General features: G+C 31.2%; 2 protein-coding genes across 4 annotated transcripts; one reads left to right on the forward strand and one right to left on the reverse strand.

Moving 5' to 3' along the window:
* The first annotated feature begins 1174 nt into the window (after positions 1-1174).
* LOC105639830 (uncharacterized) lies at positions 1175-5084 on the forward strand. The gene is made up of 7 exons (XM_012223992.4): positions 1175-1499; positions 1580-1720; positions 2260-2358; positions 2978-3054; positions 3230-3338; positions 3487-3815; positions 4673-5084. Exons 1-7 carry the CDS (start codon positions 1430-1432, stop codon positions 4763-4765), a joined length of 918 nt encoding a protein of 305 aa, XP_012079382.1. The 5' UTR covers positions 1175-1429; the 3' UTR covers positions 4766-5084.
* LOC105639832 (Acetamidase/Formamidase family protein) lies at positions 5013-8484 on the reverse strand. Of its 3 annotated transcripts, XM_012223996.3 has the most exons (8): positions 8125-8296; positions 7704-7963; positions 7353-7590; positions 7022-7212; positions 6277-6512; positions 5802-6045; positions 5577-5684; positions 5013-5330 (listed from the first exon to the last, which is right to left on the reverse strand). In XM_012223996.3, exons 2-8 carry the CDS (start codon positions 7920-7922, stop codon positions 5211-5213), a joined length of 1356 nt encoding a protein of 451 aa, XP_012079386.1. In that variant the 5' UTR covers positions 7923-7963; positions 8125-8296; the 3' UTR covers positions 5013-5210. The 3 variants fall into 3 exon arrangements, with proteins under 3 accessions (XP_012079386.1, XP_012079385.1, XP_020537222.2); XM_012223995.3 differs by lacking the exon at positions 7704-7963 and having other exon boundaries at positions 8125-8484; XM_020681563.3 differs by lacking the exon at positions 8125-8296 and having other exon boundaries at positions 7704-7974.
* Between the last annotated feature and the right edge of the window lie 6340 nt (positions 8485-14824).

Raw genomic sequence — 14824 nt, forward strand, 5'->3', positions numbered from 1 at the left:
ACATTTTGTTAAAAAAAAAAAAAAAAAGGAATCCAGGTTGAATTGTAATACAATGTAATAACAATGCAATGTTATAAATTTTTTTATAACATGATAAAAAAAATGCAATGTTATAACATAAATGAAATTTGCTGAATGTCCTACTTCATTTGCTAAAAGTTCAACACAGTTCCTTGCAACTCGTCTATAATTGCGTATGATCTATGAGAGTGGGCGTCCTGTCCTTCCGATTTTACTTTCAGGTCAATACAAGTGCTACTATTACCTTTCAGAAAAACACGACTTTTATTGTTTTTTAAAATTTAAATTTCTATTTAATTATTTAATATTTTTTATTTTAGGATAGAATATTTATTAAAATTGTGTTCGGTAACAGTTTTTTAAGTAAATTTTTAGTGGTTTCTATGTTCAATAAATTTAACATTTAGATTAATTTTTAGAAATTAGGGTAGCGTTTTGTGAAAAGTTAACTCATGTGACGTTTAACTTTTAACATTTTGAAAAACTACTCAAACAATAGCATAACAAAAAAAAGGCAAAAAAAAAAAAGGCTGAAAAATTTTCAATATTTAGAGGTGGCCATAATGAAAACAACTATTTTACAGGTAAAATGTAAAATTTAATATATTTCATTACAAGATAAATTTTAAAAAAATTAAAAATTAGGAAGCAGCCACCACCACTAGCCACCTTAGTTCTACCACTATACTTAAATAGCTGACTGCTATCAAAACAACTAATTTTATCCCTCAAAATACTATTTCCTCAAAACTCATTTATTTTTTTTAAAAGTTATACTCTCAATAATTTATCACCAAGAAAAAAATATCTATTATATATATATATATTTTTAGAAGATATACAATGATGATTAATAGGCAGGTAATAGTCCAATGCCGAAACAAATGTCGGTAATAATAACCTTTTTCAATTATAATATTAAGCCAACTGAATTTTAAAATATTATTCTCCAAAAATATTGAAAAGGGGAATCCCAGCCTCTCATCCGATAGATAAGTCTTCTTCACACTATTTGGTCTTTCACATTTTATCCAACACCTTTATTGACGAAGAAATCAAAACTCAAAAGGCAAGTTTGTTGAAAGTTGAAACTCATTGCCTTATTGGCTGCTTTTTACTTTTTAGGCCCATTACTAGTAACTTCCATTCCATTCCATGTTCCCACGTGAGACCCAAACAAAAACAGACGCAGCCCTTGATGGAAATTTCGTGGCCGACACTCACTCCACTCATCGGGGACAGGAAAAAACCACCACCAAACGCCACAAACTAGACTAATGCAACTAAAACTGCCAAACAAAAGCGGGAAACTTATTAGCAGACCATTGGCTCACGCGCGCACCATTATTTCATTCCTATATAAAATTTCATTTTAGGGTTCAAAATATCTACATTTACTGCGGCAACCATGGAACAGGTTAGGGCAAGCGCTGCTTGGGTGGCTAGCCGCTCTTCTCATGTCGTCGTCGACTCTGCGGGTACGGTAATACCGCCATTTTAAGTTCTCGCTGCTACTGCGAGGTGTAATTTGTTTATTCATGAAAATGTGGTGGTGTAGGGATTGAAAAAGCGGTGGAAAACATTCAGGAAATTCCGAGAATAGAATGGGACTTTGAAGGGATTCATTACTTCGATGACGGACCACTCACCGTTCAATACTTGTTTGTTTTGGATGCTTTGAATTTTTGCTTCTGGCCTGGTATGGTTCTCTTCACCCTGTTTCTCTTTGTTTATTTGTATTTTTAGCTTAAAGTCCTTATGTGTGCTTGTGGATCTAATGTTATCTGATGACCTATCATTGATGTTTTGCTTCTTGCTAGCTTATGGTTGTCGTGTTTCCAAATCCTTTTGCTTGGTGTCTATCTTCCCCTTTCTCTTCTTTTGATTGAAATGTTTCCTCTGTTTCACCATGGGTTGCATGTACAAACTCTTCTCTGCCATTATGCATGAAAATCCTTTTGCAGGGCCATTGCCAATGCCTTGATAGATAGACTTGAACCTTCGTCCTGTGAAAACTTTAATATAACAGGACATCTTTAATCTACCATCAAACTATCAATTTGAAATATTCTGTCTGAAGCTCTGACAAAAAATGTTCTAATATTTTACTAATGATAATTTGCAGTTATGTAGTGTCACAAGTTTCTATTTGCCGCCAATACAATTGCTACTTAGTTTGCTCTGCTAACTGCATTTTTTTTTTCTTTTTTGGGATAATTTGCTGCCTGTTCTCTGCAGATAAGGATTTAAGCTATGATCATTTGGCTTCAGGCCTAAAGGAAGCTTTGGAAAATGACAAATCTGTGTTTGATGCTGATCGTCTGCAAAAGTACACAGGTAATGCTGTTTTTTTTGTCAATTTTGTGTCCTTATACATCTTTATTGGCGGGTTTGATCACATTCACCAAGAGTTATTTTTGAAATTAGAAGTCATTTTTGATTAAAAAGAAAAGAAAACAAGTGAGTGGATTTTGAGATGCCAAAGTAAAAATTAGTTTGCCAGATGACTAGGTAAGTTACTCTTGTTAGTTTTCAGGCGATTGGTATAACTCTTGCCTGACAGTCAGAGGATAATAATGTTCTCTTTGTCAATTGTGATGCTAAAATCAGAATTCTGCAGAGAATAGGCATCAATAAGAATATAATTGTATTGTCCGTGTGAAAAATTATGCTTGCCAGTGAGCATGTTTTTTTTGCTTTCTTACATTGGTTCTACATTCTTTGAGTTGTAATTTCTGAATGAAGATATTTATGTTTCAGCTAATAATCAATATTAACCTTCCATCTCCTTGCTTTCAATTTCTTTCTGATAAGTTGAGCTATTTAGTATTCCTTCTTTCCTTGAAAGATGTTACTATATTTGCTCTGTATGCATGACCACTGGAATTCCATGCATGCATGCCCAGGATATGCCTTTTTCCCCCGAAATAGTAATAAGATGAATGCTTGTTGCCAGGTCCTGAATTACGTGAGTTGTTAAAATGGCCCAGACCACTTCCTCTGGAGGATGAAAGAACTCGTCTACTGCATGAGGTTTTTGAAGTTTTGATTCCTGTTTTTTTTTTCCCCATTCTTGTGAGATTAATGCCTAAAATTCTTGTCGTTCGAATGCATAATCTGTTCGGAACTAATTCAGATGATACGCAATTTCTTAACCTACCTTGTGACAAAAAATAGGTAATTTGATATCTGTTAATTTGTGACATAGGTTGGTTTTGAACTGGAAAGGAATTTTGGAGGTAAAGCATCAAATCTTGTGGAATCCTGTGAGAAATCAGCTGCGAAGCTTGTTGCCACTATTACCAGTCACTTTCCTGGTATTTCTTTCTATTTTTTCTTTTGGTTATTTATTGTGAATTCTTAGTTTGTCAGAATTGTACATATTGACTTTAGTTGTATAGGGATGGTATAGCCTTTATTTCCAAGGATCTTGAAATATTTGCTTGATGTGATTTGAATGGTTAGGTTTCCGAGACCACTCAGTTTACAAAGGCCACCAAGTGTTCTTGTATAAAAGAGCTCAGATTTTTGCAGCTGATTTGTATGGTGCATTCAAGGGCCGAGGATATGGAGAATTTAAGGACATTGGTTCTATCACTATTTTTGCAGACTATATTGTTCCAGCGGTGCTTCAGCAACTTGGTGTGCTAAAATATAGTTCAAACCTCATTAAAATGATTGAGTCTGATTGTGAATTATCTTCAGGCAGTGAGGAGGAAGTTGAATTAAGAGCATGCTCCATATATGCAGTGGAGAAAATGAGGGACTTGCTTCGAGTAAAATCAGGAAAGCAGGTACTGTTAAACTAACTTATTTTACTCGCGCAGATATTTGTGCATTTATTTTTATCTCTATCAGTTTATAAGAAATACCAATCTTGTTTCAATGTAATCCCATCACTACTCAATAGTTGGAAAATGAAATATGTTTGCATGCTTCCTTTGTGGAAATGAATTTGTACCTAAAATGTAATTTCTGAAAATGTGCCTCAGTTTTTAGCTTGCAACTTTTATGCTGTCAATCTCCTCGTAAACATATTGGCTTAGCTTGCAACATTAATCTGTTGCTATGGGGAATAAAATCTCTTTTATGCATCAGTCATAAGGATGTTGCTATTATCTTTTTTTTTTCCCTCATTGATGTTTTTGTTGATGAATAATCATTATGTGACTCATAAGCTATGTTTGAGCCTTTGGATAAATTTCTTTGCCTCTTGTAACCTTGCCCTCTAGGGCTTATCATTAGAAATCCCTGATTAAATTTATCTTTCCTACACACCAGCAGAATTTTATTTGCCGCAGTTGGGCTGCAGTTTTTGATTAAAGAAAAGTCCATGTACTTTGCTACTGTTGAAGGGTTGTTAATGTTAACGCTGTTACTATTCTTTCATTCAAATTTCCAACCTTTTTTTATGGCACTCCTAACTAATCTTTGTATAAATAGTTCATTTAAAGATATATATTTTTTTTTTTGAAAGGAATTTAAAGATCATGTTTTAGAATTAACATAAATCATCAATCAAACTTTTCTTTTCAGTCTGGGTTACCGAGCAGGCAACCTACAGAATCTCCTTATCTTCTAGAGTTTCTTGATTTCTTGATCTCTCTCCTATTATTTTTTATTATTTTAATCTCATGACTTGTTTACTCAGGTACTGAGTATTGAATTGGATCTTTGGCTCTGGGCGTTTGGTGTGCGAAGTACATCTCTCCAACACCATCGAACACTCTCCATATACTATTGACTTAATTATATTTTGCCATAGCCTTTTCCCAGTATGGCTTTTTATTGGGAGAGAGAATTTTTGACTTCAGTGTTTAGAGGTGATGTACTTGGGCAAATAGGACAAGTAATTCATTGCATCCTTTTGTTTGTCTCTTTGAAGCGAAGGGTCAACTATTTTTAGAGAGCACAACACACTTGATCTATTCTATCTTAGACTTAGTTCTGCAAAAAATTATGTGTAAATGCAAAGATACCTGTGACAGACATTTACTTTTAGAAGTGCATAGTTTATAACCCTTGAATTTTTAAAGTTATTAATAAGGTTTTGCAGTTCAAAATTCTTCCTCTTACCATAAACTGCTAATAAAATAGGCATTTATGTATACGTGCACACATATGTATGTACATAGATATGGCGTGGAAAGTGGTATGAGAAGCTGGAGTCAAAAGGTGCTGATTCCTTATTACGGGGCGCTGGGGTTCTTCGTGATGGGTAATTTTCCATCATAAGTGCATTTTAGGACATCCGGTTTCCTCACTAGCCGAGGGCCGACAGGCACCTTGTCGCTTTTTGGACGAATGTCCTGCACAATTCAATTATCCAACGACGAAATGAAAAACGAGTGGAGAACAAGAAGTCGGATCACTTTTATTTTAGTTCTTTCTCCCAAGGGTGCTCCAAAATATATACTATTTTGCTAATGTTTGCCTAATTATGAGGTATCATTTTGTTGGTAAAGATACTTGACGAGCCATGGTTAAACTTTCTGACTTGTGAAACATGAAATTATAACTGTTGATTTCTGAAAGATTGAACGAGAATTAACTACCTGATCAAATATAGCTGTTGGGATTGCGAGGGTGGCCACAGCATTAGGAGAATCAACTATTCCTGAAATCCTTCCTTCGCATGGACAGCATGATAGCAGGAGATACATCTGATAATCACCAGCATATTCTCTTATTATGTATTCAACAAAATTTTCTGGTTTGACTTTATTCAATGATGAATGAATGAATTAGCTTAATGTGAGGTTAGGTTATGGATAATAAACCTGTTCTTTGGAGTAGCCAAATTTGGAGAGGTAATCAATCGCATTTAGTACTGCACGCTTATAAGCAACACTTGTATCAAGAAAATGCTGCCTTCCGCTCTCATCGACACTGATCCCTTCAAATACCAACCATTCTGAGAATCTTGGCTCTACTGGTCCTATCTCAAAGATAGGGTTTACGTGCAGAGGAGTAGGCCCCATCGGTGTAAGGTACTCCTTCATTCCACCTCTTATGATTTCACACCTGATACCACAACAACAACTTTTAAATGTAGATTTGAGGTTCTGTTTGGAATTGCTTTTCGAAACATGATTATCTAAGTATTCAATATTGCAACTGCAGTTTGCTAAAAGCAACCCAAATGCAATTGCCAAACAGATGTTGAATCAAAGAGGCAGATGCAGTAAGGGACGATTAATGGTAGGGCAAATATTTAAGCAATTAATAGGCAAAGTGAATATATGAAATATCTACTTGAGCTCTAGAAATCCACTCATTTCGATTGCGCCGCAGAATGAGATTTCGCCATCGCCCTGAGAGAAGTGCATATCACCAGTGCTAAAGTTTGCTCCTTCTACAAATACTGGAAGGTATATTTTTGAGCCTCTGCTAAGATTTTTTATGTCACAATTCCCTCCGTTCTCTCTTCCTGGGATTGTCCTTGCTGCTTCCATAGCAATCTTTTCCCATTCAGGAGTGCCCTTTTGGATCTGCAGAAGATACATTAACCGTTAGATTTACATTTCTTCTTTTTGTGGTTGAATTCTAGTTTTCCAATAAGAAACACCCTCAATACGTTCAAAAAGATAATTCTACATTGTTTTTAACTGTTTTGGAGTTTTTATTACAAAACCATACCAATTTCACCTTTGACAAAATATATTTAATGATTCTGACATATTATTCTCAATAGCAGCTCAAACAGGAACACGAAAGACCCTTGCTGTCTTTCTTGCACATAGAATTACCTGCCAAGTTTCTTACCAGAATTTTTCTATGCACTTGCATGTTTCAATTTTGGCATAAACAAAAATTTTGGTTGCCAGGGCAATTGGCTATACTATCTATCTGCATAAAAATTTTGGTTGTCAGGGCAATTGGCTACACTATCTGCATCAGTAGGCAATTTTATATATTTATTTTCAAAAATCTGCAGAAAGATTGATGTGCTATGGAAACAGTTCCATGGTTCTGAAGTCCTTTTAGCTTAATGGCATACCTTTCCAAGATGGCATCCTTTTGGTGATGGTAGATTTGCTAGCGGTCTAGAATGCAAAACCTCGCATAGTTTGAATGATTGCAGCCCATTTTCTTCGACTTCTCTTTCTCTTTCATTCCATATATTTAGGAGTTCCATTGATGGTGCAGTTCCAATTATTCCAGGGTGAGTCAAACCTGGAAATCTCACCCCTTATTTGCATACAGAATCATTAAGATTAGTCCATACTATAAAATACTAATTCTTTTGTGCAATTCTATAGTCATGAGCCCAAGTTCTGTTTAATATTTGAAGTTCTTGTTGAGATTTCAGAATACAATTTCACATTTACCTGGTATATGAGGAGAATAGGCATATATTCCTTCAAAATACCAAATAGCTTTGGTTGCACAAGGAAAATGGTCAGTCAAAAAACCACCTCCATTCTCTCTATCAAATGTTGCTGTAAAACCCCATTCATCTCCAGGGAGAGGACCCAAGTTACATATTTCTACCACGAGCAGATCTCCTGGTTTCGCCGGAACTCCTTCCTTGTCCAGAACTCTAATCGGTCCACTCATATAATGAACCTGCAACAGTTACCAAACAGACCATAATTCTTTGACATGGTGATCACTTACTCTATATTTCCCTTGAGTTCTACCCTTAATTGCTAGCTATTGATCATATTATTTGTACTTACAGTTGAAAGGTCTATGGATTTTACATCGATGGCAGAATCATCATCTTTAATAATACCACCAGTCCAATCTACCATTTCTACTCTGAAGAATTCACCATCTTTAACCTCCGCAACCGGTGGAATTTCTGGATGCCAACGGTTGTGAAGAGGTAGTTTTTGCTCCCATGGCTTCTTCTTCAGATCTATAGGCACCACCACTCTAGCCGTTGAAGGAGCCATAAATGAACTAACTTGGCCACTGAATTTTATTATCTTTTGTCCTAAAGTTAGACTAACAGCAAAATTAGAGGACACTATTTTTCCTAAGGCACTACCTTCCATTAAAGGACAAAAATATATTACGTTTTTTAATTATTAATTATTTTTGGATAATGTATATATGATTCTAAAAGGGGGAAAAGAAAAAGCAAACGGAACTCACAATAGAAGGTTCAGCATATTTGATGTCTTCTGCAGAATTTTCCTGTGTAATACGACCTCCACTGAAATCCATCATCTCAATCCTAAAAAGCTCACCTGCAGCCACTTCTGCCACCGGAGGTATGTCAGGATGCCACCGGTTATGAAGGGGAAGTTTTTGCTCCCATGGTTTCTTCTTTACGTCTATTGGAAAGACAAGTCTTGTACTATATTGATGAGCCATATATAGCTGAAACAAGATTTTCTTGATCTTGAAAATTTTCTAATATTTAGGTATATAGCTACTGAGGAGTTTATTTTCTTGGAAGTAGGCGAAGTAATAGTATTAGTAATGACTAATAACCTTCAGTTTCAGTTTCTTGACAGACTTGATTTACACCATAGAGTTGGATATTTCTTCTCTTAGTGGATGGACCACTTTACAAAATTGGATTTTTTTTATTAGAGAAAATTACTGGGGATTGAATTTGAAGATGTGGGTAGAATTTAAATCAGTCCCATCGATCATCGAATTTATTTGAATTAGTTTGAGAAAAAAATTTTAAAAAATTTTAGGATTAACTTTCAATAATGAAAAATCAAAATTCAGAACTCTCAATTGGGTGTAATTAAAAAAAAAAAAAAAAAAAAAAAAAAAAAAAAAAAAAAAAAAACAGGGAAAAGGAAAACCAACATAATAAAAGTTAGCCACTCATTAACGAATAATACCTACCTGTACTAAGTAGATACTTTTATCTTTACATGTCAGTGAAGTAAAAAACTTTGAAGAGCCTGCTTTGTAATTTTAAATAAAAATTATGATGAATTAATGAATAATTGATATAGTTGTAATTAGTTTGCTTCTTTTAGATCCTGTAAGAGCGTTTAATATAATTTTTAGTGTTTTAATTAGAGTCAAAAAAATTACTTCATTTTCATTATTTATAGTTTGAGGGAGCGAATTATGAAATATTAATTCTTTTAATATTTAATAAAATGTGAATAGTATAATTGATAACCACTAAAATTGCTAACCTTTAGCAAATAACAGATTTTACTAGACGATAAATTCCTATTAAAAATAGATTTTGATGGCCCCACAAATCGGAATCCAATAGATTTGCCTATATTTGTTCTTATATAAATATGTTCTCTGATTGGCTTATTTAATTGAATGGTCCAAATTGCTGCTACTCATAATAGAACTAATTACATTAGAATAATTCTGTTACTAGGAAAGAAAAATTGATTGGCTTCTGATGCAAATTTGAGTTTTTTAATCATGGATAAAAATAAAAATAATGTCAACTAGTTACTAGTATTTATTATTTTTATTTTTTTTGTGTGGATCAAAAGCTTCAGTAAATAAAAATAATCCTGTTTTTAGGTACGATAGTGTTCATTAAGTGGTGGACAGATGGTTAATGACATTGAAATAAATAATTATCTTATCCTATTAAATCAACTAGTACTAAATATATATATGCTGGAGCTCTCAATTTACCAATAAAAAAATGTAAGGTTAAGAGAAAATTGTTCTCTTTTTCTTATTTAGACAAACAAGTTAGTCTAGCAGTCTAAATGTATTTTGTTTCATTTTCTATTTTGAAAAGAAAAATGAAAACAGAGAATTTGCAGACATGGAAAACAAGATTTGGAAGGATTTTTATATGGAAATGGCATTTTTTGATCTTCAACCACATTAATTAAAAAAAAAAAAAAAAGGGCCACAAAAGAATGGTATTTTTTTATATTATTTATTTGACTATGATGTAATTTTCAATGTCCAATTAATTGGTAAAATGTCAACAAAAATTAACTTTTAACTTTTAGTATTTTAAAAAAGTAAAATTACAATGAAATTAATTTGATATTATTAGTACGATAGTTTTCATAAAAAAAGGCACTCTATTCTAAAAGCTGAATTCATAAATTCGATCTCTAAACTTTGTTACTTAAATTTTATTATACTTTCCATTTTTACTTTAACTTATCAAATAATTCAACTCATAAAATTATATTTATTAAACATTTCAACTAGCAAAATCTATTTATTGAGTATCTGAAATTATAAAATTAGATCAATTAACTATTTATAAAATAATTAAAAAATATCAAAAATTACATTAATTATATATATCAAATCAAAATTTAAAAATTATTATTGTATTATCAAAATTTAAATTCACAATAAGCCATTCAAAAAATTTAAGATAACACAAAACTAAAATTATAAAATTTAGATGGTGAGTATATATTCAGTCTTTTTCTATTTAGTACATGGAAAAATAGTTCACTTTTCAGTTTCCACCGATAAATGAAATTAAATTAAATTTAGACAAAAAAAAGTACAATAATTTATTAATAATAATAACAATACCATCATTTTCAAAGCTTAGAGGTTTTGGGTAGGGGCAAGAAAGTCTATATGTAGGCCCTATAGGGAAAGAAATAGTCTAGTGGGGAAAGCTGACGTGAGCTTGACTCTAAGGATAAGGACGCCACGTCCGCAGCGACCACGACATTTCCATTGGTCGATCGACTGGGCCCACTCACGTTCTCCTTAAGTCTACTCTCTATTTAATTACCTTTATAATTTTTTTTCTTTTTTCTTTCTTAAATAAATGTTTTGTACATACCCAAAGTTTCTACGATGCTTAATAAGACACTCACTTAAATTTATAAATTTATCTCTCGATTTTATTATTTTAACTTTATAATAGTTTAAATTTTCATTTTATATATTAAATACTTTTAGAATTTGTCTCTCAAAATTATTAAAGTTTTTAATTTTACCTTTTGAAATATTTTTTTATTTGTCCTCCTTAATCTTTGGAAATTTTTTAACTCTTTTAGCTTCAATTTGTAGCTCGTCACCGAATATAGGTTTTTAGAGTGGTAAAAAATTAAAACTGCGAGGGTGAATTCAAGTATTGGGGTATCAGACACTACTATCAATATCATGTTAGATCTTTGGCACATGCACATGGAGGCCATGTTGCTGATGCATTTGCCTTGCCTAGCCTAACGCTGTTGTATCAATTTGCAACCTTGCTTGTGGACATAACATTAGTTTTATCAACTTTTTTTTTTTTTTTCAAAAAGTTTCTTTGTTCCTTTCCGTGTGTCTTTTTTTTTTTTTTTTAATTAAATATGTTCTTCCTCAAGAAATTAATGTAACAATAACATGCAAAAAAAATTTTATTTTATTATTTTGTAAGGAAAGAAACTTGTGCATATTTGCTTCCATTTCTATATTCTAAGATGTTAGATTTAACATTAAATTTTCAAATTTCTTTTTTTTTTTAAAAAAAAAATTTTAACTGAGCTAAGTGCTCCTAGCTTTCTATTCCAACAGAACATATTTAGGGGTACCAAGAAAGGATCAAGAACATGATTTTTTTTTTTTTTTTATGTAATTACACGCTCTAGTATAAAACTAAAATTTTTTTAAACATATTTTTATGAAATAACTTGCAAAAAAAATATTTTTCATAATTTTCTGTTGTTTGGGGGCGTTCAGGAAAATAAGTCAATAGATATTTTCTTGATCAAAGGAAATTAAATAATTTTTAAGGAAAATAACTTTATATTCTCAAAAGCGTAAAATATTCTCTGAATTTTGACAAACTTATTATAACCTTATAAATCTATATTTTTTAATTTACTATTCACCGCTCGCCATTACCATCACTCATTGCTCGCCACTATCACTACCGACCACCATCGGCAATTTTCATAATTTATCTTTTTTTTTTTGCATTATTTTCATATTTAAAAAGAAATTTTAAAATACGAAATTTATATTATTATTATTATTATTATTTTCTTATGAGTCAAAAGTTTTAATATTTTTAATTAATTTTCAACATTGCAATCAAACAATAAAAATAAGTCATTTGAAAAATATTTTTGAAAAGAAAGTTATTTTTTAATAACAAATGCAACAAAATAATATCTACCTCTCATTTTTTCTTCACATAGCTTTTAAATCATAGACATTCCCATTATAAATCTTTATAAGATAAGATTATATCCACACTTTTAATTGTCTTGTCATTGCCAGTACATTAGAATTTCGCAAATTCATAACACAAGTCATAATATAATCACAACTTGTACTCAACAGTCAACACATAAAACTATATATGTGCAATCCGTTTTTAAAATTTACTTATAAATGAGAATTCCTAAATAAGAATTCTATTAGGAATTCAGTATATACTTTAATATATAAAATGCATTATTTAGTTATAATACACATTAATAAGTAAAAATAATATTAAGAATCAAATATATACTTTAATATATAAAATAAATATATTATATATTTTTTCAATATAATTTTCAATTAATAGTCTGTATCCACTAAAATTCCGAAAACATAATGAAATGTTAAATTAAAAAAAAAAAAAACTATGGCTGATTTAATAAAAAAAAATTTTATGCATACATTGGATATTGAAATGATTACATGTGATTTATTCTATCAATTATTTGACAAATATGTAATTAGTCACCTAATTAATATTGAAACATTGCCAAATTTATTATCACAGATTGCATTTCCGTGAATAATATAAAAAATAAGCATATACCTATAAGATGGTGATTTCAATTAAAAAAATATAATAAAGGGTTTTCAATAATATGAAAAATAATATCACGTATCTAAACATAAAAGGAATGAATATTATTTAAAAAAAAAAAAAAAAGTAATCACTGTACAAATTGAGGAGATTGGTGCTTAGCTCCTCTTCACCACTCAATCTTGAATATTTGATTTATGCCTAATTTAGGAACAGCTTTCTATGTCATATCATTTAGTGCTTTTGATTTAATCAAAACTTACTTTTTATATATATATGTACACTATATTTATCATGTTAAGTAGCATAAAACTCTTAAAGTGTAAGGCTTCAAAGTACGAAACATAAATTTCTATAATTATTAAAATAATTAATTTTACTGAATATACTCTTAATAAAATTTTCAACGCTATAAATAAATTGATGAAGCGGAAAATTTTTTCCTGACATTATAAAAACAATATTAATATTTTTTTAAATTTCCTATGAAAATTAAAAAAACAATTCTTAAATAATTAGAAATATGCTAATCAATTAAATTAAAGTTTTAATAAATTTTTTATTTTTTTATCCAATGAAATTAAAGAATATACCATCATTATTAAATTTAACTATGTCATCGTTGTGGCTATCTATCTTAAAGTTCTCCCTTTCAATTCCCATATTTGCATGTATTATAGATAATAGATTAATTAATTAGACTAAGGTAGTAGATATTTCCGATATTTTGGCTATCTGTTGTCTATTACTCACATGAAATCACTTCTTTAAAACTATATATTATTTACAAGTTTCAAGTGTTATATATAGTAATTATTTATTTGATAAAGTGGAGCTTAATTTACTATTTCTGAACTATGCAATACTCTTTTTATCTTTTTTTTTTTTTTTCAAATGTTATCACCTTATCATAGATAAATACTAGATAGTGCAAGCTGTACCACAGATAGTTTAGCTTATTGAAACAAATTAAAAATCATTCTTATTTAACATATACGGACTACTTTCTTATGTACAGACAACTAATCATGCACTCAAAAGATAAGGTTTTCTAACCTATTTCTTAATGAATAATTGCCAGACTAAAACTAGGATAATAAATCTATTAATTCCAACAAGATAACAATATCTATATATATGCGCCTGAATTTGGATGTATGTATATATAGTGTGGGACAATATACTCATTTAAAATGAACTGGATTTGGCAAATTAGACAAGTGAAGGAGTTTTCTTGGATGAATTATCTAATTGTGCCCTGTCCTCTGCATCATCTATATTCATATTATTCTTGTTAACTAAGTACAACATTTATTACCAAATGAGGATGGTAACTCTTTAACATTGGTAGAGTCAGAGTGGTCATGCTAAAACTGTGTTGATGCAAATTGGAGTGTACACCAGGGAATTAATACTGTAAAACATTTGCAATTTGTGAAAAGAAAAATTAGAGATTTAAGATATAATAATGAAAAAGAAATGGGTGATCTAAAATATTTGAGATGAGAAAACTGGCACCGCTTACAATGGATGTGTTTCCTAATCTCGCACCACTGATTAGCCACTAAAAATACTATCTTTTTTCTCCTCCCACTACACTACCAGCGTCGTCATATCCCCACAACTACAATGCGAATATTTTCCCATTTCTCCACATATGTGCATGCCATATTATTTTATAACAACTCCCATCTTTTCTTCTTCTAATTCTATAACCATTCCTCTCCATCATCATGCCAAGGAACGTTGAATGGAATAAAGACTAAAATGAATTAATTTTAATTAAATTATGACGAAAGCGAAACCAGAGCACCAATCAATTCAAATATCCACCACCACAAAAACCCAAAATCACGACACTTGACTCTTTTTTTCAAAAAAAAATTAAAAATTTTAAGAATCCAACGGTGGAGGGACAACCATCCGCGGAGACACGGAGCCGCTTGCACCCAAGTCTTTGGAATCTAACCCCCTTTCTTTTCCCAATGTCCTTCTCCCTCAGTTTTTAAATACGCACACCCACCCACTATTTAACTAACTCAACTCTAGTTAACTATTAAACCCAAACCAACCCCTTCAATAATCCTTTCCCACTTTCTATATATACCTTCTTCACCTTTTCCTTGCAACCTT

This window comes from Jatropha curcas, chromosome 3 (genome assembly GCF_041381405.1).
Source record: "Jatropha curcas cultivar XTBG-Jc1 chromosome 3, XTBG_Jcur_1.0, whole genome shotgun sequence".
Classification (NCBI taxonomy): domain Eukaryota; kingdom Viridiplantae; phylum Streptophyta; class Magnoliopsida; order Malpighiales; family Euphorbiaceae; genus Jatropha; species Jatropha curcas.